Source organism: Lactuca saligna, chromosome 2, assembly GCF_052625555.1.
Source record: "Lactuca saligna cultivar CGN05327 chromosome 2, ASM5262555v1, whole genome shotgun sequence".
NCBI lineage: Eukaryota > Viridiplantae > Streptophyta > Magnoliopsida > Asterales > Asteraceae > Lactuca > Lactuca saligna.
Genome location: NC_136418.1, coordinates 170,557,186 through 170,584,453, shown reverse-complemented (window position 1 = coordinate 170,584,453; position 27,268 = coordinate 170,557,186). Strand labels below are relative to the sequence as shown.

Sequence of the window (27,268 nt, the reverse complement as noted above, 5' to 3'; positions counted from 1 at the left end):
GTGGTCCCTCTTATAGAAGTCTTTAATGAATTGACTATATGAGTCACGAAGCTAAAGGAGAACCAAATCAATGCCCAACTCCCTTGGGAAACGACACCCAACATTCACAATCTGTCAATGTGCGATTTCATTTTCAGAACATGCACACATGCAGACTTTCCATCTTGATGTTTACTAGCCAATAGGGCTTGAGTGACTTCGTATTTTTCAGCTTGAAGAAAACGAGGCTTAGGGAGAATTATTGGGGGATGTGGAGGAAGAATTGGAGAAGCACGATTTCCAGTTCCACCAATACGTGAAGAAGGGAACATTCTTTCACCTTGATCAACATGTGGAAGATCATCTTCAGAAGGAAAAACATTTCCAGAAGGATGGGGAAAACCATTGTTGTCTGAACTCCATCTATTGTAAAACCCGTTCTAGATGTATCAATCGAAATCACAAGATAAGTACGGAATCCCAATCAAGCGATTAATGCAAAACCAATTATTATGAATTAAGAACATAGTTCACGGATCTTCAATGCACACTATATTCAAGAATAGTCTAGTACATAAGATTCTTAATATGCTCTAGGTTCTATCTTTTTCTCTAAATCTCGATCACAGCTCCTTAGAATGACTAATGGACCAACAACCTCATTCACGGTTGATAATACATTATATACTAAACCTAATACAAAGCCTTAACAAGCTCGAGCCCAACCGAAATCCTATAAGCCCACCGAAATCACAATGTGATTTCAGTCCAAGCACCATCGAGAATATGGAGAATTCGGTTTTGGACCGAGAACACTAAAAGCCAACAAAATTAAAGTATAAACCATTAATTATGTTCTAACAATCTCCCCCTTGGTTTATAGCTTTTTTTTTTTTTCAATCTAGTCTTCGTTCTTGACTTTCAACTTTTATCTTGATTTCTACATATGAATTTCTGCATGAATGACTTCATCTTGAATAGTTAGAATTCTTTTAAAACTTGACTTTGAACGCATATAGGATAAAGAGGCTTCTTGTATAGGTTCTTGAAAATTAACACTTTCAGCTTTGAAGAACTTCAGAGATAATTACAGACAGGTCGATTCTTATTGATCACTTCAGCAAGTTCATAGATAGCAACAAATTGATTGAGAAGGCTTCAATGTAATTTGACACATAACTTCAAATATAGCTACACTTTGCTTATGGAGTTGAAAGGTTGTGTGTTGAGAAATAATCTTCACTTCTTCAAATACAACTACACCTTGCTTCTTGTTCCTTCGAATGAATATTCTTTGTTAATCACATATGCATCTTTGAAAAGTAACCATGACTAAAAAGTCTCTGTGGATCACTGAATCATAAAGACCCTTCTCACAATAGTTGTTCAAGGACCCAACCTTGGCTCAGATGGAGACTACTCACTACAAATAAAATGACATTTAGTGACACAGAAAAAATGCAACTAAAAACCAAAAAAGTGCCACTAAAGACCCCCTAACAATCAGCAGCACAAAAAAAAGTGTTACTAAAAACGCTGCCAGTAAAGACCATTAGTGGCACTTTTTAGTTGTGCTACTGCAGCCTAATTGGGTTTTAGTAACATTTTTTTTATTATGTCATTTTTATGCTATTATGTAACTGCATAAATAATTATTATTTTCATACTTTTAGTGGAACTTTTTTAAAATAAAAATTTTATATTAATAAATTAGATCTTATTTTTTTAATGGAATATAAAATAATAATAGGATAATTAAGATAAAACAAAATTAAAATATCATTACATCAATTCAAACTTATCTAAAAACAATATTTTCAATACATTTACAACACAACCATCTTCAAAAAAGTTTAATATATCTAAATATTGTACAAATACTAACCACATAATACTATTGAACTAAATTATTGTTCGGAAGAAATCTGAAACTTGTTGACCTTGAACTTTCTTATTCATCCAACTTACGAATAACTGCCTATTATAGATAATACACCATCTTTATCAGCATATATAACAAGCCATCCACATCCACTTCTTGTCTGCTAACATTCTGTCAAGCTCATAGATAAGACCTTCATACCTAGTAAAACATGATACATCAATTAAAATCCACCCAAATGATTATAACCTGCACCAATATTAATTAAATTTAGGAATAAGAACTCTAACCGAATTTAAATCAAAAACAGTTCCAAGGCCAAGTATCTCTTAATTATAAGCAGGGCCGGTCTTATGGTTTCAATGCCTTGGGACAAATGAATATACCGATTAGAAATAGAAAAAAAAAAAAAAAAAAAAAAAAACACCAAATAACATCAAAGGATAAGCAACAAAAGGCTCGCCAACAACATCAAAATCCTCTTCAAGGTACAAACAAAAAAAGGATTAATACAGGTCCTATTGGTATATATAATAAGTAAATAAACAAAAAGTAAATAAATAAGCTACATATGTTATGAAACGTATCTTAGTGCTTCTACTTTTGTATAAATTATAGAAAAAAATCATTATAACTTTATATGTAGGATCCATACTTTGTACTTGAGCCACACTTCCTCCTTGCAGCCCTCTTATTCTTTGGTCCGGAAGGCATGTTTCATTATATTTGTAGACTATTGTAAGTTAATTTCTCAAATTGTAAATTAATATGCATTTTGACACTAATCCAACACCAAAAAGTTCATATATGTTTCCTTCAATGTTTCCCTCAAAGAGAAGTTAAATTAGTATTGAAGGTAGTAATATATTGTCTAGTGAAGAAGCCATACACTTATCTCAACCAATCAATATTCAAAAGTAAGGATTTACTTCCATCGAATTTCTCAAACATCAATTAGTTGAATTAGGCAATCAGCAAGTACCCCCGATTAAAACGTAAAATGATGATTTTGAAATCAGTGGAGAGATTAACGAAAGTCCGAATCCCTAGCTTTATGTTTCAAATTCTGCATTTCTACACTCTCACATGCCAACTTGCTAGGTGTAATAAGGATCGTGTGAATGGCTATTTTCTCTTATAAGGTCGTGTGTCGCATCAGGGGAATTGTGAGATAAGGGAGCCGATGTCCCCAATGAGCTACACATAGAAATGGGGTTTTGAGCAAGGGTTTATAAAATAAAAGAAAACATGTATATAATAAAACTAAGGTTTAAAAATACAAGAACCCTAACCTTCTTATTTAGCGATGGTGGTGATTCGTTGGTGTGTTGATTACTGGTGGTGCTCGCTAATTGTAAAGAGTGATAATGATGGTCTTCGTGTATGCAAAGAGGGAGACATGCTGGATGTATTGTTGATGCAGAGTAGGGAAAGAGTAATAGTTGTCACAGCGAACTAGGGCAATGAATGTTCAGGTCTTCAGGTATGGTGTAATCTGTTTATAACCTAAAACTTTTGAGTGGCGAAAAACTTTTAATATCGGAGGGAATTAAGCGTGGCATATGAAAAATTGGAATTTTAGATGATATAGTGGCATAAAAGACTATGTGCCACTAAAAACATTAATTATGGCAAAAGAAAAATATGTCACTATGCCACTAAATGTAATTTTGTTTGTAGTGACTCACAATATTTGTGTGAATACGGAGGAACATACTAGGATTGATGAGTATTAGAGAACTACTCGTGACTAGTTTTGATGTTAGCCCCTGCGTATCCTTGATCAAGGATCTCAATACAGTTTTTCAAGTTAACAAGTTAACTTGACCCTTGGCGAGACGTTCAATGGTTTCTGAATCTCAGCTGAGTGTACCGTTCTAGTACCAGTGAGAGTTAATTTGAATAACTCACAAAAAACATCCCGTGACAAAATATCAGAAGACATATTTCCACAGTTTAGTATGACACAAGGTCAAGGCCCTTTGGCGGGACATTCAATGATAATCGTACCTTGCGAGGTGCATTGCCCTAGTTTCGGTAACCATTAATTTTTTACTTACGAAGAATGTATTCGAGAATACATTTGAGTCTCCATAGTTTTGCATGACAAAGAGAAGGTCAAGACCCTGGATGAGATGTTTAGTGATATCTATTTCTCGGTTAGGTGAATCGTCGTGGTGCCATGAGAGTTCTAAGGTAAAGATAATTGACAAGACCAATTTAACAATCTGTATAGTTTCAGACTTTCAATTCCGTAGATACAACATTTCTTAAAGAGATACTGCCTAACTGACAGTTTGTACAAGTTCATGCCTTTAATACTGTGAATACGACAACTATTTAGAGAGAAACTGTCTAACTGTCAATTTGTATGATTTCATGCCTTCAATTCCATGTAAGAGTAGTGTGAAATTTATATATGACAATTCCTTTCAAGATCTTTTCTTTCACAGAAAATTCCGATACAGTCTCCTTGAGTGTCTTCTTCTTTTGAATTCGCTTTTTAAGACAAATGAAATTTTGAGATAAAAAAATAATAACAAAAATAAATATAAAAATAAAAATAATTTTAGCACCATATAAAAATAACCAAGATTAAAAATAAAAATTAATATACACCCAAAACAGTAAAAAAATATATTTTTAATTTTTTAATTTTTATTTTTAAATTTTTCTGAAAAAGAAATAAAAACAAAAAGAAAATAAACATATTTTTCGATTTTTGAATTTATAATTTTTGTTTGGTTCTAATTTCCCCCCTAAATTTGTTCATAGAGGAAAAATATGAATAAATTAAAAAAATTAAAAAAATAAAATACAAAATGTACAACAAAACTTTTAGTCTTCAAAATGAATCATTTTAAGAAATATAGAAGAGTCATAAAACTCAAACCGTAATTCAGCAATTTATGTTGCATCTAGATGACTTGAGTACAACAAGCAGATGCAGCAACGTATTTAGCATCAGCTGTGTTTCAATTCCGGAATGAAATTGACGTTTTCAAAATTCAACACACCGTTAAATACAAGCTCCGTTTGTGTGATCTTTTTCTTTCCTCATTTTCCCATAAAAGACACATGCTTTCCATTAAAATTCTTCTAATATAACATTTCAAACTTCGTGTATAATGTTTTTTTAAACTTTCATATAATTACTTTTAAACAAAGTATTTTCTGAACGTGTCAAACTTTTCTAAGTGCTTTTTTTTAATACATTTATTTAAAAATTTTCATATAACCCTTTCTAAACTTTCTTTAAACATTTCATAAATTTTGTATAACTTTATTTTATAATATTTTTAAATACTTTCATTAAAGAAAAGTTTAAACTTTGTATTAAAAATGGAAAAAAAAAATTATAAACTTCTAATTAAAAAGTATAAAAAAAATATTAATAATTTTACAATATTTAAAAAATACTTTTGTTTTAAAGAAATTGTATTAAAAAGGTTATAAAAAACAATTTTGTAAATTAGACTAAGAAAAAATCTCAAAAATATTGTAACAAAATCTAGAAAAGTCTTACAAAATTGTAGTAACACATATATAACAAATTTTTATTCTTTTTTATTTGCTATGTGGTATCTTCTTTTTATTTATTTAAAAAAACCTTACATATTTATTATTACATGTTTAATTTTATTGTTAAATACTAGTTACTTTAAAAATAATTTATATGCTTAATAACAAAAGATATATATATATATATATATATATATATATATATATATATATATATATATATATATATATATAAAAGAAGCTATATAAAATATTTCGCAAAACTAAAATTGTAACAGCCCGGATTTCCAGGTATCTTTTAATTTCATATTTTTGGTATTTTGTGAGGGGACTCGGCGAGTTAGAGGTCGAACTCGCCGAGTAGGGTCGCGGTTTTGGACGAAGGTTCGCGTCTGGACTCGGCGAGTCCAAGGGATGGACTCGGCGAGTCCGCGCTGTTTAATGAAACCCTAATTTTCCGGTCCTAAGCCCTATTTAAAGGACCTTATGGCCCTTCATTGCGGCCACCTTGATCCTTGAGTGCACCAAAGCAGCTGAGAGTCCTTGTGAGTGAGATAAGAGGCTATTTGCTCATCAATTTGTGTGTTATTGCAAGAAAGGAAGGAGAAGATCAAGCTAGAAGAGTTGGGGAGCTTGGATCTGCTTCTATTTCGTCAAGGGAAGCTTCTTGAGGTAACTTTCAGAGCTAATCTTCGTGTTTTGGTTGATATGTCAAATCTAGGGTTTCTTCTTGCCTTATTTGACTTGTATTTGAAGTGTGAAAGGTCCCATGGAGATATGGAACCTAGATCTGGACCTTAGCAGGTCCAGAAGGCCCCAAATGATATGCTTTATGTCCATTCTTTTGAGTTGGAGACTAGGGTTGCCATATTAGAGGTTATTTCCCCAAAAAGAGCCTTGTAAGTGTTGAATGGCAGCCAAGATTGAGACTTTATGTGATAAATGAGCTTGGGAAGGCCAGATCTATGTGTGTATGGAACGGATCTGAGCGCAGAAGCAAGTTTTAGCTGATGCATGGCATGGACTCACCGAGTCTGAAGAACATACTCGACGAGTAGCTTGAAGATTGTCCTTAAAACCACCCAGTGAGTAGTCCTGCCGAGTTATGGGTGACTCAGTGAGTCACAGAGAGTTAGAGAGGGATTGATAGGTGGACCGAGTCGAGTTGGGACTCACCGAGTTGAGTCGCGGTGGCCCCATGATTCATTACCAGGTGGAACTCGTCGAGTCAGGGGAGTACTCGACGTGTTAAATGAGAATCTTAGAGAGTTGGTGAAAATGCATAGACTCGTCGACTCACTCTAGTGCACTCGCCGAGTCCGGTCAAATTGATCGTTGACCGTTGACCAGAGTTGACCAGTGATAGGGATAGTCAACGTTAGTGGTAAAAGTATTAATTAGAGATATATGATGTTATAGGAGGATATTAGCTCGGAGGTTCGAGCACGAGTGATTTCCAGGGTTCGCGAATTATCGAGACATTCGAGGTGAGTCTTCTCACTATACTTTACCTTGAGTAGGTAACCAAAGTTATGTGACAGAGTATTGTATGCTATGTATGCTATGTGCTTTACTGCATTATTTCTATATGATTTATGTTGTGTGATTATATAGACCGGGCCGGAGGGCCCAACGATATTGACCGGGCTGGAGGGCCCAACGAGCTATGACCGGACCGGAGGGTCCGACGAGCTATGACTGGACCGGAGGGTCCGACGAGCTGCGGGACTGGAGGGTCCCACCAAGACATCTTGACCGGAGGGTCAGGTTTAGCCTTGAGTGGCGTATTTGTGGTATGTGGTATTTTGGGGAACTCACTAAGCAATTATGCTTACAGTTGTTGTGTTTGATGTCTCAGGTATCAGCGAGGATCGCGGGAAGGCGAAGGCTTGACTCGTACACACCCACACTGATGGAGTTTATGTTATAGAGATCTTGGGAGTCGTATTGAAAACATTTTTGTTATGTTTTGAAATGATGATGTGATTTACATTCCATGATTTAAAAATGAAAAAAAAAAATTAAATTGGAATTTTTACGTTGTTACAAAAAATATATTTATTAATAAAAAAAAATTAGAATTGATCAATGATTAATTAATATTTATGATAATAAGTTTTTGCTAAAAATAAATTAGTAGAAAATTGATTTGTCAAATGAAAATGTTATAAATGAGAAGAGTGATAAATAATTATAGATGCTTACTAATGCTTAGAAAGTTTATACAAACAAATATGAAAATAAAATCTCTATTAAAAGCAAGATAAATAGGATAAAAATAAAATGATTTAGGAGAGTAATTATTTTCTCGTTTTGTTCATATTTTTGACAATTTTTATTTTGTACATGATTAACCATCAAACTTGTTAAATGCATTCACATGTTACCATTGTTACCGACTATCTCGGGTGTACAAAAAAAATTGTTTAATTGTAAACAAAACAATAAAGTAATTATCCTAATAAGTCAATTTCCTTTGAATCAATGGTGACTAAGGGAACATTGAGGCATATACTTTCGAAAGTATTAAAAGTAAGAATGGGATGGATTGACATGAAATGAAATTTAGATGTCTGATTTTTATGTTGACATATTTTTAAATTCATTGTCCATCCAAATTTTAGGACCAATTAAGAAGATATTTGGTTTGAATCCATAAGATTGTAGATTAGATGTTTTCGAATTTATATTTTAGTATATATTAAAATAAAACAATAGTTACACTACATATTTCTCCATAGATCTTAAAATACAATAATAGGTCCATTAAAAGTTTCTTTATGCTTAGATATTCAATGGAATCAGCAAGGGAAGCTTTCAATGCCTCTTGAAGAAGAAAGCAACCAACAAGTTGCTCTCATCAGTAATGCCCTTTGAGATGTAAGAAACCAATCAGACCAGCTTGTTGATTGCTTTCATGAAGGTGTATTCTTTTTGAAAATACATGATTGCCTCTTCAAGAAAGTGACCAAGAAACTGCTCTCATCGGTTAGTCTTTTCAGCTTAAGTGAAGGACTAGATGAAGTTATTCGGAAGGTAACTAATTAATGTTAGCTTCTTAGATGCGTGTTTTCTCGTTTCTCTCAAAGAAACCACTAGATATTTAAAGGGCTCATCTAGCCTTATAGTGTTGGGTAGACTCTCAAACTAATAGATATTTAAAGGGCTCATATAAACTTATAGTGTTGGGTGCACTAATGATCTGATATGCACACTAAATGAATTGTTATTTTTAATTGAAGAAAAACATATTTTTACAACCTCTTGAGTACAATAGTTTTATAATGTAATGGAAATAATAAATGTTTGCAACCTTAGCAACAAATATTATTCCTCAAATTATCTTTTCAAAAAATCTATGACATGGCATTACTTGGAAATTTATTAAATAATATTTATGAACAAAAAATTTATTGCTTTGAAATTATTAAATAAATCTCCAAGCAAGGCATCTTGTATATTTTTTTTCTAGAAAAGCATTAGGGGAAAAATATATATTGCAATGATAGTATTTTTAAATTTCCTTTACAGTAGAAACCATTTATTGTATCCAATATTTGCCGAGGTTGTAAAAATGTATTTTCCAGCATTTAAAGATTAAAAATAATCAACAATTTATGATATCATTAATGCACCCAACATTTGCAATGATATATGAGTTCTTTAAAATCCACCAGTTTCTCCATGAAAAACCCATAAACATATATCCAAGAAGTTAAAATTTGTTACACTCTTGAAAATGCCTCGACAGAATAAAGGACGACAAAAGATCGAGATGAAAAGAATAACCAATGAGAGCAACTTGTTGGTGGCTTTCTCAAAGAGGTATGCAGGTCATTTTAAAAAGGCTAGCGAACTTTGCACCCTTTGTGGGGTGGAGATGGCGATCATTATCTTCTCCCCAACTAAAAAAGTTTTCTCATTTGGCCATCCATATGTTCAAAGTGTTTTAGATCACTTTTTGGAACAAAGTCATCCTTCAAGATCAAGATCCAGGGCATATCAACTTGTGCAACATTATCGCAATTCCAACATCCAAGAACTCAACATGCACCTCACCAACTTGCTTGGTCAACTGGAAGCTGAGAAAAAGACTAGTGAAGAACTTAAGAAGATAAGGAATGTTAGGCAAGAGGATTGTTGGTGGGATGCTCCTTTGGAGATCCTAAGAGTAGAAGAGCTAGAGATATTGAAAGATGCAATACTGGAACTAAAGAAGAACTCTGAAAGACAAGTAGAGAGGCTTATAGGGAATAGGTGGCTAACCCTACAACAATAAAGCCCGTGTATGGTGCAACTCTTTTTGTATCTTGTAATCTTGATGATTTGAAATATCTTTTTGTTTTATTGGATTAAATCATATGAGTTGTAAATGTGATATTTACAAAACTAACTAAGATTTTATCTTTATTTTTTCCTTTTTTTGAAAATGAAATACTTTCTTAGGTTTTAATCACACAAGGTGGCATGTTGTTCAAAACATAAAAAAACAACAAGTTTTTGGCTTGCTCATTTCATATATGAGAATTTAAACATGTTTGTGTTTGAAAATAATAACTACCATGTTGCCTTGGACTAGTAATGTTATGTTTTTAGTATTAGAGGTATAGTTACAATTTATATGCAAACTAGTAGAAGTTGGGTACACTGTGCATTGCGATAATGAACTCTTTTGCAATTGGTATATAAAATGTGATTTTCATATGTCAGCATTCCACATATAGAACAGTGACAATTATACCATATCAACTGAACTGCAAAAGTATCAAAATAAAGTTTCAATCCAAACAATTATGTATGGATGAGATGGATGAACTAATTGATAATTCTTTGGTCTAGCGAGGAAGGTTTGGTGCCCTGAGATCTGGAAGTGCTACGAGCAAGAGAATATCCGGGCCTCTTATTTGGGAAATTAGGATTATCGTATTCTTTTCTTCGTATTTTTGTTTTTAAATGTTATGTTTGATTTAAAAATTATGTTTTATTTAAGTAGCATGTTTTATTAAATTATATTTGTTTTTATAATTAGAAGAAAATCAAAAAAATATATAAAAAACAAATAATGACATGAAAATTAGTAGGTGTTATAACATGGTGACCATTTTCTACTATGGTGTTACAACACCATGGGTGATGTGGCATGTGGGGTGACACCTTTTGATTTTATAACATGTTGTACATATATAATAGTCTAATTCTTTCAAAACTACGTTATAACATCATGGATGATGTGGCATGTGGGGGTGACACCTCTTGATGTTATAACATGTTGTCCACTGTAAGGGTCATGGTCAACGATGAATAAGTTTGTGCTATAAATTTTTTGAATGTTTTTTGCATCCAAAAATTTCAAGGATGTATTATGTGTGTTGATCGTTAGAGTGAATTCCGATTACCACTATGCATGTTATAATAATCAATTCATTTGAACTCTGATTAATTTTTAGTTTCTATTTATTTGTTTGCATGCATATAGGCTAAACTAGTAAAGAAAGCCTGTGATACATACGGGTTAGATTTTTTTAATGTTTTTTTTATCACTGTATCATTTTGTTTATTGACATAATTTAACATTCGATTCCAGGTACTACTTCTTTGGTCCCTTAAGTTGAAGAATTTTTTCAATTTTGGTCCAACATACATTAGGCGTACGTTTGTAACGCTTAGCATATGATATCGCTTGGTCGCGGGAGGTTAACCACGTATGTTGGGCATACGTGGTGTACATAGGGCGTACGTCTGCCTGGGTCAAACCCTAATTTTTAGGGTTTAAACCCTATTTAAACATCTTTATCGCCTTTGGACATCTACTCTCATCAGCCTCCCTTGTTCATTTCATCCCGTTGAAACCTTAATTTATCATTTGAGAGTTCTTGAGCTTTGGAAGTGATTTTGGGACATTTGTGTATGTATTCAAGAAGAAGGAGCTTGGAGACTAAGCATTTGCTGAGGTTGACTTTTACATCCATAGTCTTCATCAACTTTAGAAGCTAGAGAAGGTATAAAGTTCTTACCTTGATGATTCATTTATTATTTAGAGTTTAGTGCTTATTTGTTAGCTTTATGTGGTCCCATGGGTTCTCTTTGTGATCTTGGAAAACTCTAGGAGTTAGATATGTTAGATCTCAACCCCTTTATTGTTCTTGATGCATAAAAATATCATCTTGATGGTTGTTATTGGTCCAAGCATGAGATTGAGGCCTTATTATGTGTATTGTTAGACAAAAAAGGATGTTGGGTTCCATTAAGATATACTAAGGGTTAAAGTTTCCAACTTTATGTGTTACAACCCTAAAATAAATGAGATCTGAAAGTTTGACCCTATGGCTTAATGGATTAAGCACTAAATGGCTTGGGGTGGAAAATAGTCTGGTATGTTGGGCGTACCAAGTGGTACGCTGCACGTACTGGTGATCGATCGAGTACGCTAAGAATACAATGGGTACGCCAAGCGTACGCTTCGTAGTGGCTTTAGTGGGATTTTGATCTTCGGTTAGGCTTTAAACTTTTGGGCCTTAGATTGTTTAAAGTATGAATGGGGATCAAGATTTTGTTATCGGGCCTTAAGTGGTATGAGTTTGGCCTTTATGGGCCTTGTGGGCTATTATTGTATTATTGGGCCAAGTTTGGTTAGGCCCATTATAGGATGGGTAAAATGACCTTTTACCCTAGGAGTTGGGTTTGGGATTTAGACCCAAGGTTATGGGTTATAACTTAATTTTGATTAGGGTTATTTTTTTGTTTTTAGTGTGGGATCTTTCTGTTCTATAGCCGAGCATCTAATTATTTATCAACGTACTTAGATGAGTTTTCTCACTTTATCTATGCATCGAAGGCACCAAGGCCAACCCATTATTTGTGATATAAGATGCTTGTTATCTTGTGATACTTTATGAATGAATAGGATGTGGCCTCTGGCATCTGTATGAAAGACCAGGATGTGGCCTCTGACATCTGTGTGGAAGACCGGGGCTTGGCCCTCGGCAGGAATTACTTGTAAGGCCATGGTTTGTCCCATAATACTAACTTATTTATGTATGTATATGTGGTACTTGGGGAAACACACTAAGCTTTTGCTTACACTTTATTTTATGATTTCAGGTACTAAGGGGAAGGGTCGTCATGATGACACATCATTCTCCCCTTACTGTTTCCCCAATTTTTTATACTGTTACTCTGATTATTTGACATTTTTACTATGTGATGGTTTTGGAATAATTTGGATGGTTGTAACTCTTGTTTTAAAATGAAAAATTTTATCATGGTTTTTGGGTTGTTACAAGTTGGTATCAGAACCTTGGTTTGACTGATTTGAGTAGACTCTCGGGTGTGTCAGGACTCCAACTAAGGAAATGATAATCTTTTCAAAAGAAAAAGAAATTGAATTTTTGAAAAAAAAAACGATTCTTTTAAGTAAAAAGGGGAGTGTAATGTGTGAAATCAGCCAAGCTCAAGTAAGTGTTTCCCAAGTTACCCATACTTATGTATTGTGATTAGTATGCTTCATATGTGAATTGCATGCTAGATTTGGGCTAAGTATACCTTTAGGAATCATATGATAGAATTTCCTGATTTATGTGATGCCTTATAGCTCAATAGAACTTCATGTCATGTATTACTTGGAATTGATATCAGCCTAATTATTTGCTATGTGTATGCTTTCAAAGTTGTATATGATTAGGATTGTATAGCCCTAGAATGATCGATTTAGCCTTATTTCATGTTCCTTGTTTCGTTGTGGACTTAGGGTAGAATCTTCATTCGATAGTCTATGTGATCCTATTTTTGATGGGAAATCTAAGTTAAAACTACAATGCCATAAGAGGAAAACAAACAAAACAATTCTAATTGATTAAGGCACATGCAACCTAGTTTTGATCTATGCCTTTCACATATAACAACATACTATGAATGTCTAGCATACAAAAGTTTCCTATGAATGAAATAGTTCATTAGATAAGAAAACTAACCTTTATATTGTTATAATCAACGATATTGAATCCTTATTCTTCAAATTTTTGGTAGCTAGCACCTCAAGCATCGTGCCTCTGATGGTTTACACCCAAGGCTAGCAACTAAGGATTATAGAGATGGATAAGGATAAATTTGGCCATATCTTTCTTAGGGTTATGAGTGCCGAAAATGTGAAGGCCAAGGCTCCTTATATAGGTAAGGTAGCTTAGAGCCAAAGCTAGGGTTTAAGGGTGGAAACCCTAATCCATTTGCTTTGTGACCAAGCAACCCACATGCCTCCGTCCAAGAGCCTTTAGGAGAAATTTATAGGAGCTATCTATAAGATTTCATCCAAACTCTCTTAAGAAGGTTCTAGAGCCTTTTCCTCTACTATTAACAAATCACCAAACAGCCCCTGCACTATTTAATTAATCTAATTAATTCTGACTAATTTCTGATAAATTATTAATTAAATATTATGATTTCTAATTAATATATTATTCTCATAATATATTAACAAATCATTTATTCCAATTTATTAATCAAATAAGAGATCAACCTTCTCTCTAATATAATCTTGTCCAATTGCCAGCTTTGAGGCAACCCAAAAGGACTGTGCTACTATTAATTCAAGTTAATACCAATTATAGTTATGGGCTTAGACACCTAATCCAACAGTCTCCTACTGGGATAAGTCTAATAACTATAAGTCAACACCAAATCACCAAGGGGCCAAAAGATATCACTTTTCCCCTAAACGTAAAAACGAACATGTAAATTTTGACTTATACGCTTGTACTATCTACTCATCAAATTATCCACACCAATACATTTATAACATTAAGTGACTGATGCATTTACCCATCATCAATGCACAACCAGCCTGTAAACTATAACTCGTATATCTCCATTTAATGATTATAAGATATTATCGTCTCAGAATTATTCGTGATAAATTTCATGAAGTAATTCTCTGAGCGTGGGTTAATCAAATATTTAAAATCCGTATTTTCAGGTACTCATGAACATTGCATCAAACAATTGCTATGTCTAAACCCTTAGACAATCTACAACCAATTCATGACAGCCTAAATTCACTACTTACTTTTAAAAGTACGAACGATTATGGAGTTTGACAAATCAAATTATTCTAGAAGTAAAACATGCAAAATTAACCACAAAATAAAAAATAGACAAAAGTTAGTAATCCAAATCATAAATAATTCTTCATTACTTAATCACCAAAATTCAATTACATTTATTTTGTTACAAGTTTCTAAATACTTATCTAGCTACTAAAACTAATATCATCCTTCAGATCAATGCTCGTAGCATGCTGAATGTGATTGAACCTACTTAGACCATTTGTGAGGGGATCTGCTAGATTCTCTTCTAATGACACCCTCTTCACGACGAGGTGACATTCTTCTACTCTATCTCTAATGAAATGATATTTTCTATCGATATGCCTTGATATGCCATGATCTCTTGGTTCCTTTGTTAAGGCAATCATCCCTTCATTATCACAGAATATATCCATTGGCTCCATGATGGTTGGAACAAATCTAAGGTCTCCGATGACGTTCTTCAACCAAATACCCTCCTTTGATGCTTCTCTCGCCGCTATGTACTTTGACTCACATGTAGAATCAGCTACCGTCTCCTGTTTGAAATCTTTCCATGTTACCGCTCCTCCATTTAAGGTAAACACCCATATAGATTGAGTATGGAAGTTTTCTATGTCTGTCTGAAAGTAGGCGTCACTATACCTAGTTACTCTCTAGTCTCTACGTATCACATGTAGAATAAGGCTTTGAGTGTTACTCAGTTTGGTATTATTCTATATGGATAGTTCTATTTTCTTGGAATTCTCCATACTAAAATGCTTTAGCACCTTTTCTAAGTATGTACTTTGAAAAAGTCCAGTTATCCTTTTACTCATGTCTCTCAAAATCCTTATCCCCAGAATATAAGCAGCCTCTCCCAGATCCTTCATAGCGAAACACTTTCCAATCGAAGACTTAACCTCTTGCAACGTTGGAATGTTGTTTCCAATAATTAGTATGTCATCAACATACAAAACCAGAAAGGTGACTATACTCCCACTAGTTTTGACATTTACACAAGATTCATCTTCAGTTTTAAAGAAACCAAACTCTTTGACCTTCTCTTCAAACAAAAGATTCCATTTGTGAGAAGCTTGCTTCAATTCATTGATTGATTTCTCAAGCTTAAACATTTTTTAGGATACTTTGCATCCACAAAACCCTTTGCTGACTCACGTAAACATCCTCAGCCAACTTTCCATTACGAAAAGCGGTTTTGACATCCATCTACCAAATTTCATAGGCATTAAATGCAACTTTGGCTAGTATTACTCTAATAGATTTTATCTTAGCTACTGGTGAGTAGGTCTCATCGTAGACAACACCTTGGGTTTAAGTAAACCCTTCGAAACCAGTGGAGCTTTGAAAGTGTGTACCTTTCCATCCATGTCGGTCTTCTTCTTAAAGATCCACTTGCACCTAACTTTCTTACGACCTGGTACATTATGAATCAAATTCCAAAATTGGTTGTCATAAATAGACTTGATCTTGCTGTCCATTGCCTCTTTCTACCTGGCTGATTCAGGGCCTGCAATGGGTTCCTTGTATTTAGCTGGCTCATCTAAATTTACCAGAGTACTATCACTGATAAACGTATCACCATCATTAATAATATAGGATTCAGGTGGCATTCTAACTCTACTGGAATGCCTAATTGGTAATGAATTGTCAATTGGTTCAACTGGAATTTTTTCCTTAGGTTGAACCCTAGAGACTTTAGAGGTTCCTTCATCGTTTGATTCCTGAATTTCTTGAAGATCAATTGTACTCCCACTATCCTCTTTGCATATGAGCTACCTCTCTGTCTCTGTCTCTCTCTCTCTCTCTATATATATATATATATATATATATATATATATATATATATATATATATATATATATATATCAAAAGACCCCCCTTCGTGCTACGAAGACCATGTTCTCACTAGGTATGTAGAACAAACTTCCAAAGGACTTTTGTGGCCAGCTGATGAAAATATATCTCTCACTTCGAGGTTCAAGCTTGTCATGAATCTCTCATCTAAAGAAATCTTCACAACCCCAAAACTTGATATATGCTAACGAGGTAACCTTCCCTGTCCACATTTCGTGAGGTATTTTAGCAACCTTCTTTGTTAGGAAAAGATTAAAAATGTAGGCGACATTCTCTAAGGCATACCCCTATAATGAGATAAGAAGTGAAGCTTGAATCATCATGGAAAGAATCATGTCCAACAAGGTTCGATTACACCTCTCGGATACACCATTAAGTTGTGGTGTCCTAGTAGGAGTCAATTGTGAAATTACTCCACGTTTATTGAGTTAGTTGTGGAACTCACTACTAAGATACTCACTGCCTCTATCGGATCTAAGCATCTTTATCTTCCTGCTTAATTGATTCTCGACTTCATGTTTTAACATTTTGAACTTTTCAAAGGTTTCTGACTTATTCTTGATTAAGTGTGTATATATATATATATATATATATATATATATATATATATATATATATATATATATATTATATCCATATGTGCTATAATCATCTGTAAAGGTCACATAGAACCGATTTGTGTCCCTTGTGGTGGATCTGAAGGGTACATACACATCTGTGTGTATGAGATCCGACAATCATTCACCTCTTTCACAAGAACCAATGAAAGGTGATTTTTTCATCTTCCCCAATAAATAAGACTTGCATGTGTTATCTGATCTTAAGTCAAATGATTCTAACACTCCATCCTTTTGAAGGTGGGCCATGCATTGCTTGTTAACATTTACAAGAAGACAATTCCATAAGCACGCTTTGTCTATACCATTAGACGAATCAATATGAAAAACACTATTTCCTAAATTGTCTACAATCATCACAGTTTCATACACACCATCACAAGGTACAGATTCAAAATAAAACACACCATTTTTATATGCAGAAATAGAACCATTCTCATTTTTAAAAGAATATCTAAAACCTTGTATAAATAAAGCAAGAAATGAAATGATGTTTCGTGTCATCTCTGAAGAGTTGCTTCAATTTATAAAATCCAACCCTAACCCACTGCTAATCACTAATCCATATACTCCAATCTTGGTGATAGGTGAAGATCACCTATTCCTCATGATTAAGTTCATCCTTGCATGCTCCAAATCCGCACTTCTTTTTAGCCACTGCAAATTAGAACAAATTTGAAACCCACATCTTGTATCAAGGACCCAAGAACGAGAATATGATGAGTTATTAGATAAGATAGTGTAAATACCTGCCGATGTTTCCTTCACCTTGCCATCCTTGATATCCTGAAAGTAATTCGGGCAACTTCTTTTTCAATGCCTCTTTTCATTGCAATAGAAGTAAGTGGCCTCTTTGGGGTCAAATATAGGGGGAGCATCAAAATAGGATTTTCCTTTGGTTCTTATACTTGACGACCCAACTTGGGATTTTCCTTTCCAGTTTTGCTTGGGAGGACCTTTCCTCTTCTTCCCTTTCCATTGCTCTATGGCCAGAACAGGTGTACTAGTAGGAGATGAGACAATAGCTTTTCCCTTCATTCATGCCTCAACTGTTCGAAGGAGGTTGTGAAATTGTGACAAAGTAGTTTCATTGTTGTTATTCCAATGATAGGTCAATATGAACTGATCATAACTACTTGGCAGAGAGTTCAACACTATGTTGATTGCCAACTCTTCATCAAAATGGACGTTGAGCTTGATTAGCCTGTCCACGTAACATTGCATGCTCAAAACATGGTTACTCATAGACTCTCCATCCTTCATCTTGCTAGAAATGAGAGACTTTACCACATCATACTTTTCTTGACGAGCTCACTTATGGTATTTCTCCATAAGGTCCTTATTCATCTCGTATGACCAATAATCCTCATAATGCCTTTGCAATTCTGGAGTCATTGTCGCCACCATGATGCACGCAAATTTTGTGGCATCATTATAGTGCTTCTTATAGGCGACCATTTCTTCAGGAGTGGCCTTCGTTTTATCGATCTCATACAAAGGTTTTTCAAGGACGTATTCTTTGTCCTTGAAGCGAAGGGCCACCTTGATGTTGCGCATCCAATCATTGTAATTGGTGCCATCCAATTGCACCTTTGAACATATGTTCAACATTGAGAAGTTGATGTTGTTATTGTTGTTTGAGGAGGAGGAGGAACCAGGTGCATGAGTAGGAGAGGAGAAATATAGTTTAGTTAGATAAGAACGATCCTCAATATAACACCCAAAATGAAATATCAAGGCTGGGATCCAACTAAATAATTTACAACTTAGAAAAGGGATGTCGTAATCTAATTGTAAATTACATAAAGGTAGGTAAATGACAATTTACCAATTTCACCATCGAAAAATGAAATTTGAACGGATTAGTTTTTAATGAAATTCCTAGATCTTTTTTAGAATCATTGAACTTTTCAATGACATGTTTAATCTCGATTATGCTCTTCCATTTGTGACTAAGATACCGAGGATCACAAACAAGATGTGAATAACCATGCACATTGACTTGATACTCTCGATGTTATTTATCATCTCATTTTAATGTATCGGTTAACAACACATGATCCATTGATCAATGATAATTTTTGAGACACCCATTTCCACTCTTTATTCGTCCCGATTAGTGTGTTTATTAACCACACGCGCTCCACTAACGACTCATAAAGTGCAATGTGTAATTTTATGGGTTAGCATACAAGTTCACATTTTTCCTAAAGTAACTAAGATTGGGAATTGTATAAAAATATGTTTAGTTACTTTATAATTCATTATACTTGTTAATGAGGATTAGGTTGTCCTATCAAACGTGTTCAGCTAACGTCCCTCCACCAATCAAGGAGGCTATGACTGAGAGTGGACACCCATTCAACCTCCATTTTATAGGCAGTTTCCTTATACCCCCTCTTATAGATCAGCTTCGTGAATTAGGCGTACTAGCGGTTCAATTGACTCATCCAAGATATTAAATATGGTAGATTTGGTCAAGATTTCCAGATCTGAGTGAGTTCACGTCGTGAGCTACAAGGCTTACGTTGTGACCTACAACTAAATCAAATCCATGTTTCTTTTCGATTCACCAATGTGTAAATACATGGAAGAAAATCCTAGGCTCTAATACCACTGATGGGATATCTAAGTTTCAACTACAATGCAATAAGCAACAAACAATCAAAACAATTCTAATTGATTAGGGCACATGCAACCTAGTTTTGATCTATGTATTTCACATATAGCAACATACTATGAATCTCTAGCATACAAAACTTTCCTATGAATGAAATTGTTCATTAGATAAAAAACTAACCTTTAGATTGTTATAGTTAACGATCTTGAATCCTTCTTCTTCAAAACTTTGGTAGCTAGCACCACAAGCGTCATGCCTCTGATGGTTCACACCCAAGGCTAGAAACAAAGGATTATAGAGAGGTAGAAGGATAAGTTCGGCCAGATCTTTCTTAGGGTTAGGAGTGACAAACATGCGAAGGCCAAGGCTCCTTATATAGGTGAGGTAGCTTAGAGCCAAAGTGAGGCTTTAAGGGTGGAAACCCTAATCCCTTTGCTTTGTCACAAAACAGCCCACATGCCTCCATCCAAGAGCCTTTGGGTGAAATTTCTAGGCCCTACCTAGATGACTTCGTCCTACCCTTCTTAAGGACATTCTAGAGCCTTTTCCTCACAAAACTTCATTTTAAGGACAGAAAGCGTTAAAAGCTTTTTACGAGGATAATATCTGTAATTTCCAAACTCAAGGCTGCTAGACCATGGTTTCTAGTGGAGATATGTTCCACACAAGATAGTATTTTTTTAAGAGTTATGTAACTCTTATACTTAACTATTATTACTTGTATGTGATTATGAAGTGTTCTACAGATTGAAGAGAGTTCTTATAGAAGGCAAATGAAAAGTGTACAATATATACTACATTAAGAGCTTTTAAAAGAGAAGAGTTCTGAGAAGAGTATTTTCAAATGTTTTATCATGTACTAAGATACTAGTGAGTTGTATAAATCATGATTATATCACATTCAACCATATTTGGGTTAGGGTACATGTAAAAAGACTAGTGGTGAAGAGATTGGGTTTTAAAGAGATGTTGAGGAAAAATGAATTATTTCTAATATAAAATATGTGTTTGTTTATTTTCAACTTTAGGTGAATGACTTACTTTCCAACGATCATCCATGGAAGTTAAGTGCAGAACTCTTGCTGATGTTCATAGTTGTGAAGCAGAAACCCCATGAAGCATTTGTTTGAGAGTTTGATTGAAAGTAGAAGAAAGAATAGACAACTCCAATAAGTTCAAACAGAGTACATGTAAACTTAATTGTGTATCTTGACTTGGTTTATCTTTCCAATTTATGTCAATAGGAAGGTTTTATATGATGTGTTATTATATAGCTATTCCATGCCTTCAAACTGTTTGATATAATATTTCAGTTGATTAGTGTAAAATTTTTACTAATTTTACATTTTATTACAACACTGTCAAGATTTTGGATTCTTATGTTTATCTTTGGTGGACAAGGGTTTGCAGTGGCTGTTTGTAACTGCACTACAAATTTCAGTAGACTATTGCATAACTTTCAGACAAGAACCATTTCTATTTAGGGATTATTTGCTAAACTTGAGAGGATACGGATTGAAAAGTGTAGAGTATGTTCAACTTTATGAATTAAAAAGGAAGCCAAAAGGTCAAAATGACAGATTTGGTCAAAAATACTAAAACTGACAAAATTGACCAAAATGCTCAAATGACTAGAAATTCTAGTTTGAGAGAATTCAACCACATTTATTTACATATGAGAAGTTTGTGAAGAAGTTCATAATTTGAAAAGGAGACCCAAATGTTCAAATTGATAGATTTGATAAAAAAAAGGGAAAAAATGTCAAAATTAACCAAAATGGTCAAATGACCAATTGTGGGAGCATAAAACTACATTATAAATATATACAATTTGTAACTTAGATAGTGATGCTTCACGAAGCTTATCTTGGGAAGTTTAAATCTGAATTTAAAAAAAGAAACAAAATGTATATATGTATTAAGTCCTCCTATAAGCATTAAGTAAAAAAAAAAGAAACACCCATGTCTCCAATAAGTAAATAAAAAAGAAACAATTTCTTATAGTAGTGAATACAAAGGTTGATCTACATTTTGCTGTTATTTTATCATTTAGTTGATTATGGAACCATTTATGTATAAGATTGGTAGCCAACAAGGTTGTGGTTATATTCAACAAGAGCTCTTGCTATATATGCCACAACATCAAGAGATTGATGTAACGCCCGTAGATCCGAGCTAGTCAACTAAGAGACGATAAGCATCAAAAATGACTTTTATTGGAAGATTATTTAAAATGAGTAATCTTAACTAAGTTGTAGTATATGTTACAAGGATTCCGTGCATATAAAGAACGCCGAAATCCGAGTTATAACGAAGAAGTTATGACCCGTCAAAGTTTCACGATAGAACCAGAACGGCGCTGAATGATGTAAAAAGTGAATTTATGTTAGAGTAATATTTAGCCTTATAGATCTAAATAAAAGTCGTAGAATACATTAATCCGAAAGCGTGCATAAAAAGAACGCCCAAATCTAACTTCGTATGAGGAAGTTATGATTTTTGCAAAGTTTCGACTTAGCAGTATGCAGCCCAAATCCTCGATTTGAGATCGAGTGATTTTTAGCCGAAACAATCTAAATGAGAATCGAATATCTCATCGATAGTAGTGAAACGATAAAAAGATAGGCGGAAACGGACGTCAGATGAAGAAGTTATGAATTTATAACGGAGTTTTCCTGTCCCGGTCTACTAAAAATAATATAAAAATAATATATTTATAATATATTAAAAATAAATTCAAAATTAGTTAACTGAGTCTAAATGAGAGTTGTAGAGCATATTCTCACCTACGCTTCGATATAAAGAATGTCGAAAACGGAGTTCGTATGCGAAAGTTATGAATTTCTGAAGTTTGGGGCATGAACCCCCAAAACTGTCAGCCACCACGATGTGGTAAAAGTGCCACGACGTGGCATGCAGTGATGACCCATCCACCACGACGTGGTAAACCATACCATGACGTGGCAAGGGAAAATTTTACCCTATAAATAGATTTGAAGGGCCAGCCGAGTTTGGGGTTGCTCCCGATACCCTCCATAGTCATCCCAAAGTACCCCCGAAGCCCCGGTTTCATCCTGAGACCCGAATCAAGTCCCGAAGCCCGAAGATCCCGAGACGTGAGACTCTCGAGCCGAACATCTGCTTGCGAGAAACCCAGTTTTTGTGAAGATCTTCCAGATCTACCGAAGAATACTACTTCTACAAGCCGTAGTGATGTCCAATCATCTTCTGATCAAGTGAGTGTGTGGTCACTTTCTTCTAACACATAAATATTAAGTATTTGCTATGAAATACATGCTATGTGTATAATATAAAGTTGTTTATATATGTGAGTGTATAGTCCCTTTCATAACACGATGTTAATACAAGTATTGTTGTAGCACTTGGTTTCCGGTACGTACTCCTTGCTATTTACATTTTTAAAATAATGCATTTTTGCCTTGGACTCAGCGAGTTGATGGGCCAACTCCCCGAGTAGGATTGGGAAAAGGTGCGCGGATTGAACTTTGGACTCGGCGAGTCGGTCCCCAGACTCGGCGAGTAGACCCTGTTTGGGCAAAAGCTCTAATCCGGGTGTTTGCACCCTATTTAAACGCTCTAACTTGGCCTCCTTTGTCCCTAACACTTCCAGAGAGCTGTAGAGCGAAACCCTAGCCCCCATATTGTTCTTGAGAGTGTTTTTGGCTTTGTGAAGAAGGTTTGGAGCTTAGAAGAAGAAGGAAGAGGTTGAAATGTGCAAGGAAGGGAGATAGATCCGGAATCTACACTGTGAGGAGCTTCCATTCAGGTAGAAAAGTCCTTACCTTTATCACTAGTTCATTAGATCCCCTTTTTGTCCCAAATTAGTGGTTTTCAAGCCCTAAAACCTCAAGCTCCATGTGTTAATGCTCTATGTTCTGAAAGAACTCCAGATTTGGACCTTATGGGCGTATTAGAGGTATAAAGTTTTTGTGGTTGAAGTGATTGAAGTCCCCATTGAGTGTATGACCTTATTAAGAGCTTGGTTTTGCATTTTTTAGCTTATAGGGCCATGCATGCATGTAAAGTTTGCAACTTTACGTGATAAGCATGCTTAAGGAACATGGATCTATGGTTTGGAAGCGTTGCATGTGTCAGATTTGGTCTGTATGGGAAATGGGTCATAGGGAAGCATTGCATGTCTCAGATTTGGTCTGTATTTGCTATGAAACCCTAGTAGGAGGGGACCAGTCCCCGAGTTCAGTTGTTAGGACCGAAGGGTAGCTCAGACACCCCAGAATTGCCTGGTAGTATGTATGCTATGTGATTATATGGTATGTGGTACAGTGGGGGAACTCACTAAGCTTCGTGCTTACGGTTTTCAGTTGTTGTTTCAGGTACCTCTTCTGTCAAGGGGAAGGAGCTGGCGCGGTAGCGGCGCATCACACACGCTCTTTTGATTTTCGCACCAAGAGTCATTCTGGGATTTTGTACTCTGACATTTTCATGTTTTATGTTTTGGTTTACGGCCACGAGACATGTTTTATAAAATATTATGATCGTGTGATATTTTGTTACAAACGCTTTTTTTTTTTCAAATCGCTTAATTAAAAATGAAATTTTTGGCCCGTATTTTTGGGATATTACAATTGTTTAAATGTATTAAATATATGTTTTGTGTGAGTGTGTAGTCACTTTCTTCTAACACATAAATATGAGGTATTTGTTATGAAATACGTGCTATGTGTTTATATATTGTTGTTTATTTGAGATGAGTGTGGAATGGATGTTCTATATAGTTTTTAAATGAGTTAAACTGTATATGTATTTTATATCTACAAATATGTTGGGTAGAACACGGGTAGATGAGATAATTGGTGTGTGATAAAAGGATGAGTTGGATAATGAGATAAGAGGTGATATAGATCTTGAGATGAGGGTGACAAGTAAAAAATGAGTGAAACTTTTACCCAAACGATGGCCCCCGTCATTCAACAGAGTAAGGATGACAACCACAGACTATTCTAGACAGTCAGTGGAACACTAGCAGGCTCGCAACTTGTAGGTGTTTGTGAACGATGTGTTTACCGGTGTACTCTAAAAACCCATTGACATGTATTGCGAGAGGGATTTTGAGAATGATATTGTCAATAAACAAGATAAACTTGTTATTAGATCCATGAGTATGGATTAGATCAGGATTTAGGTATAATAAATTGTCCCTAGTCCGGGAGTATGGATTGTGCACAGTTTTAGATCTGGGAGTATGGATCAGACCAAGAGGTTAGTTCTGGATCCTGGAATATGGATAAGGTGAACAGATTGGTTTTAGATCTGTGAATAAGGATCAGGTAAAGAGGAAAATTTTAGATACGAGAGTTAGATCGTGTCATTGTGGGGATCGATGGGGTAGGATAAAAGTTGTTTTTATATCGTGAAATTATATAAGTTTGTGAGTTCTATATATGTGTGTGTGTCTATATATATATATATATATATATATATATATATATATATATATATATATAACATTGTGGGTTGAAAACCCTATATGCTTACGAGGCTAGGCTCCCAAGCCTGACCCACTCAATTTTCTTTGTATCACAAATATTAATACAAAGACATATTTCACTGAGAGATTAAACGAGATGTAAATCACTAATGTAAATAAATGTATGTTATGTTTATGCTTATGTGTTTGTATCGGAACATGACATCCTGAGATTTTGTTATATAATGAAAATACATTTCTTTAAGAAATGCTTTGAAAGATTACTCTGATTTTTAAAAACAAAGCATAAACAAATCGGTCTTTTCTGGCCGTGAAATTGGGGATGTCACAACTGATATGCGTAGTTGTTTATTTTTGACCAAAATAAGTAGAGTAACTCAATTTTTTACTTAGAAAGTCCTCAAATTGAATATCTTGTCTATGACTGCCATTGTTACTTAATCACAACTAAGCAAGACTTAATCAAAACTTCTTTTTCTCTCTGGACATTCTAACCTAATACAGATAAAGAAGCAGGATGAAACAAAGGCGTCTCTGAAGAGCAAATCCATTCAAAGATCTTTTCACCTAATGTTTGGCATGTAGATAAGGCATAAATTATGAAAGAAAAAGCAGACCAAATGTCCGCAAGATGAAAGAAGGGGATAAAAATATTACATACAACTTGAGAAGCTTGAGATTTTACCTTGTGTTCAACTTAAGAAGCTTCAATAGGTGAGAAACCCTTGAATGTGTTCAATTTAGCATCAGATTCATGGCTACCAAGCACTTCTTCCCCTTGTGTCAACTTTCTTCTGCTCTTTCTCTTATGTTACTTGGTTCTCTGGCCAACCAGGGAAGCTCACTTTGCCTAAATCATTTCAACAGAAACACTTTAATAGGACCTAGGGCACGTAAATTTGAGCAGTCTCCAATGATGTCAGTTGAGCCTAAGGTCGTCGGCGAGGCGAAATCAGCCAGAGGAGAAGTAACCTAACGTCGTCGGAGGAGACGTTGTCTGCAAGGCGAGGCGAGTTGAGGTCTCATAGTTGATCAATTGTAGAGAGTGAAGTGACTGATGATCAGTGAGTGTTAGGATATTTTAGTAGTAATCTCGATTATTATAACAAGAGACCCGCACATTTCATTAAAATTATAAGGCGACATTTATTGAGGACGCACATTTTACATAAAGTGCCCTTCATGTTTTTATTTTTTAACATTAGACACTAATTTAAGGGCACGCAATAATGTGCGACCTAAATCCTTAAATTTTTTTGAAGAGATGACATTTTCTTTATGTCACTCTATTTTGCGTAACATAAATTAATGAGCGTGGTGTTTTGCGCGTCGTAAAAGGGTCTTTTTCTTGTAGTGATGATTTCTAATTAATATATTATTTTCATAATATATTAATAAATCAATTTATTATTCAAAATAATAAATTCAACTTCTCTCTTCAAAAGTCATCCTGTCAAGTTGCTAGGGTGAAGGCAACCCAAAAGGACTATGCTACTATCAAATCAAGTACATACCAATTATAGTTATGAGCTTAGACACCTAATCCAACAATCACGACTTCCTCCCGCCGTAGTGGTTGGGGGTTTTCTGAAGTACCTTGAGATGTTACCTCCCATGTTACACCTGTTGCAGATTATCTCCTAGCAATTTCCAACATGATAAATTTGTTATTTAACAATGAAGAAAAAGGAAGCAAAAAAAACATAAGGTTGTTCTTTTTTTGTTTGTAGGTGTACCCGAGAACAAGAACAGTTCTCATGTTCTTGATAGAAATCAGTGCAAATAGGAAAGATCTATGTGAGTGTTTGAGTGTTGTATTCAGTTTTGATTGTGTGTCGAATGTTTGTGAACCAATTTATCAGTTAATGTGTAGAAACAATACCACCATACCTGTGAGATGTAGTGAGGGAGAAAAAAAGAAATGTAGGAAGGAAAAGATTAGAGTGTAAGAATGAATCTTTGAGTGTTTACTTGTACAAAGCAAGTCTTAGAAGAATTCATAAACGTGTTGTCATTTTAAGTGTAAAGGGTATAATTTTTATTTTTAATATTTTATATAATGTATTTAATGTATGTGTATTTGATTTAAATAAATATGTATTTGTCAATGAATATATATAATGTATTTGTTGGTATAACTGATTTATTGGGTATGTGTTTGGTTGAAATTGGGCATGTATTGATGTGTGTGTGTGTGTGTGTGTATATATATATATATATATATATATATCATAGAAAACAATA

General features: G+C 34.5%; 1 protein-coding gene and 1 long non-coding RNA gene across 3 annotated transcripts; one reads left to right on the top strand and one right to left on the bottom strand.

The window, feature by feature from the left end:
* Nucleotides 1–1,742: 1,742 nt before the first annotated feature.
* On the bottom strand, nt 1,743–3,415 carry LOC145029334 (uncharacterized). 2 transcript variants are annotated; one of them, XR_013676474.1, is made up of 4 exons: nt 3,154–3,415; nt 2,844–3,058; nt 2,152–2,227; nt 1,743–2,062 (listed from the first exon to the last, which is right to left on the bottom strand). It is a non-coding gene; the product is annotated as an uncharacterized LOC145029334 (long non-coding RNA). The 2 variants fall into 2 exon arrangements; XR_013676475.1 differs by lacking the exon at nt 2,152–2,227.
* Nucleotides 3,416–9,122: 5,707 nt separating this feature from the next.
* On the top strand, nt 9,123–9,662 carry LOC145030380 (agamous-like MADS-box protein AGL62). The gene has a single exon (XM_078978757.1). The coding sequence runs from the start codon at nt 9,123–9,125 to the stop codon at nt 9,660–9,662; it is 540 nt and encodes a 179-aa protein (XP_078834883.1).
* Nucleotides 9,663–27,268: the final 17,606 nt, after the last annotated feature.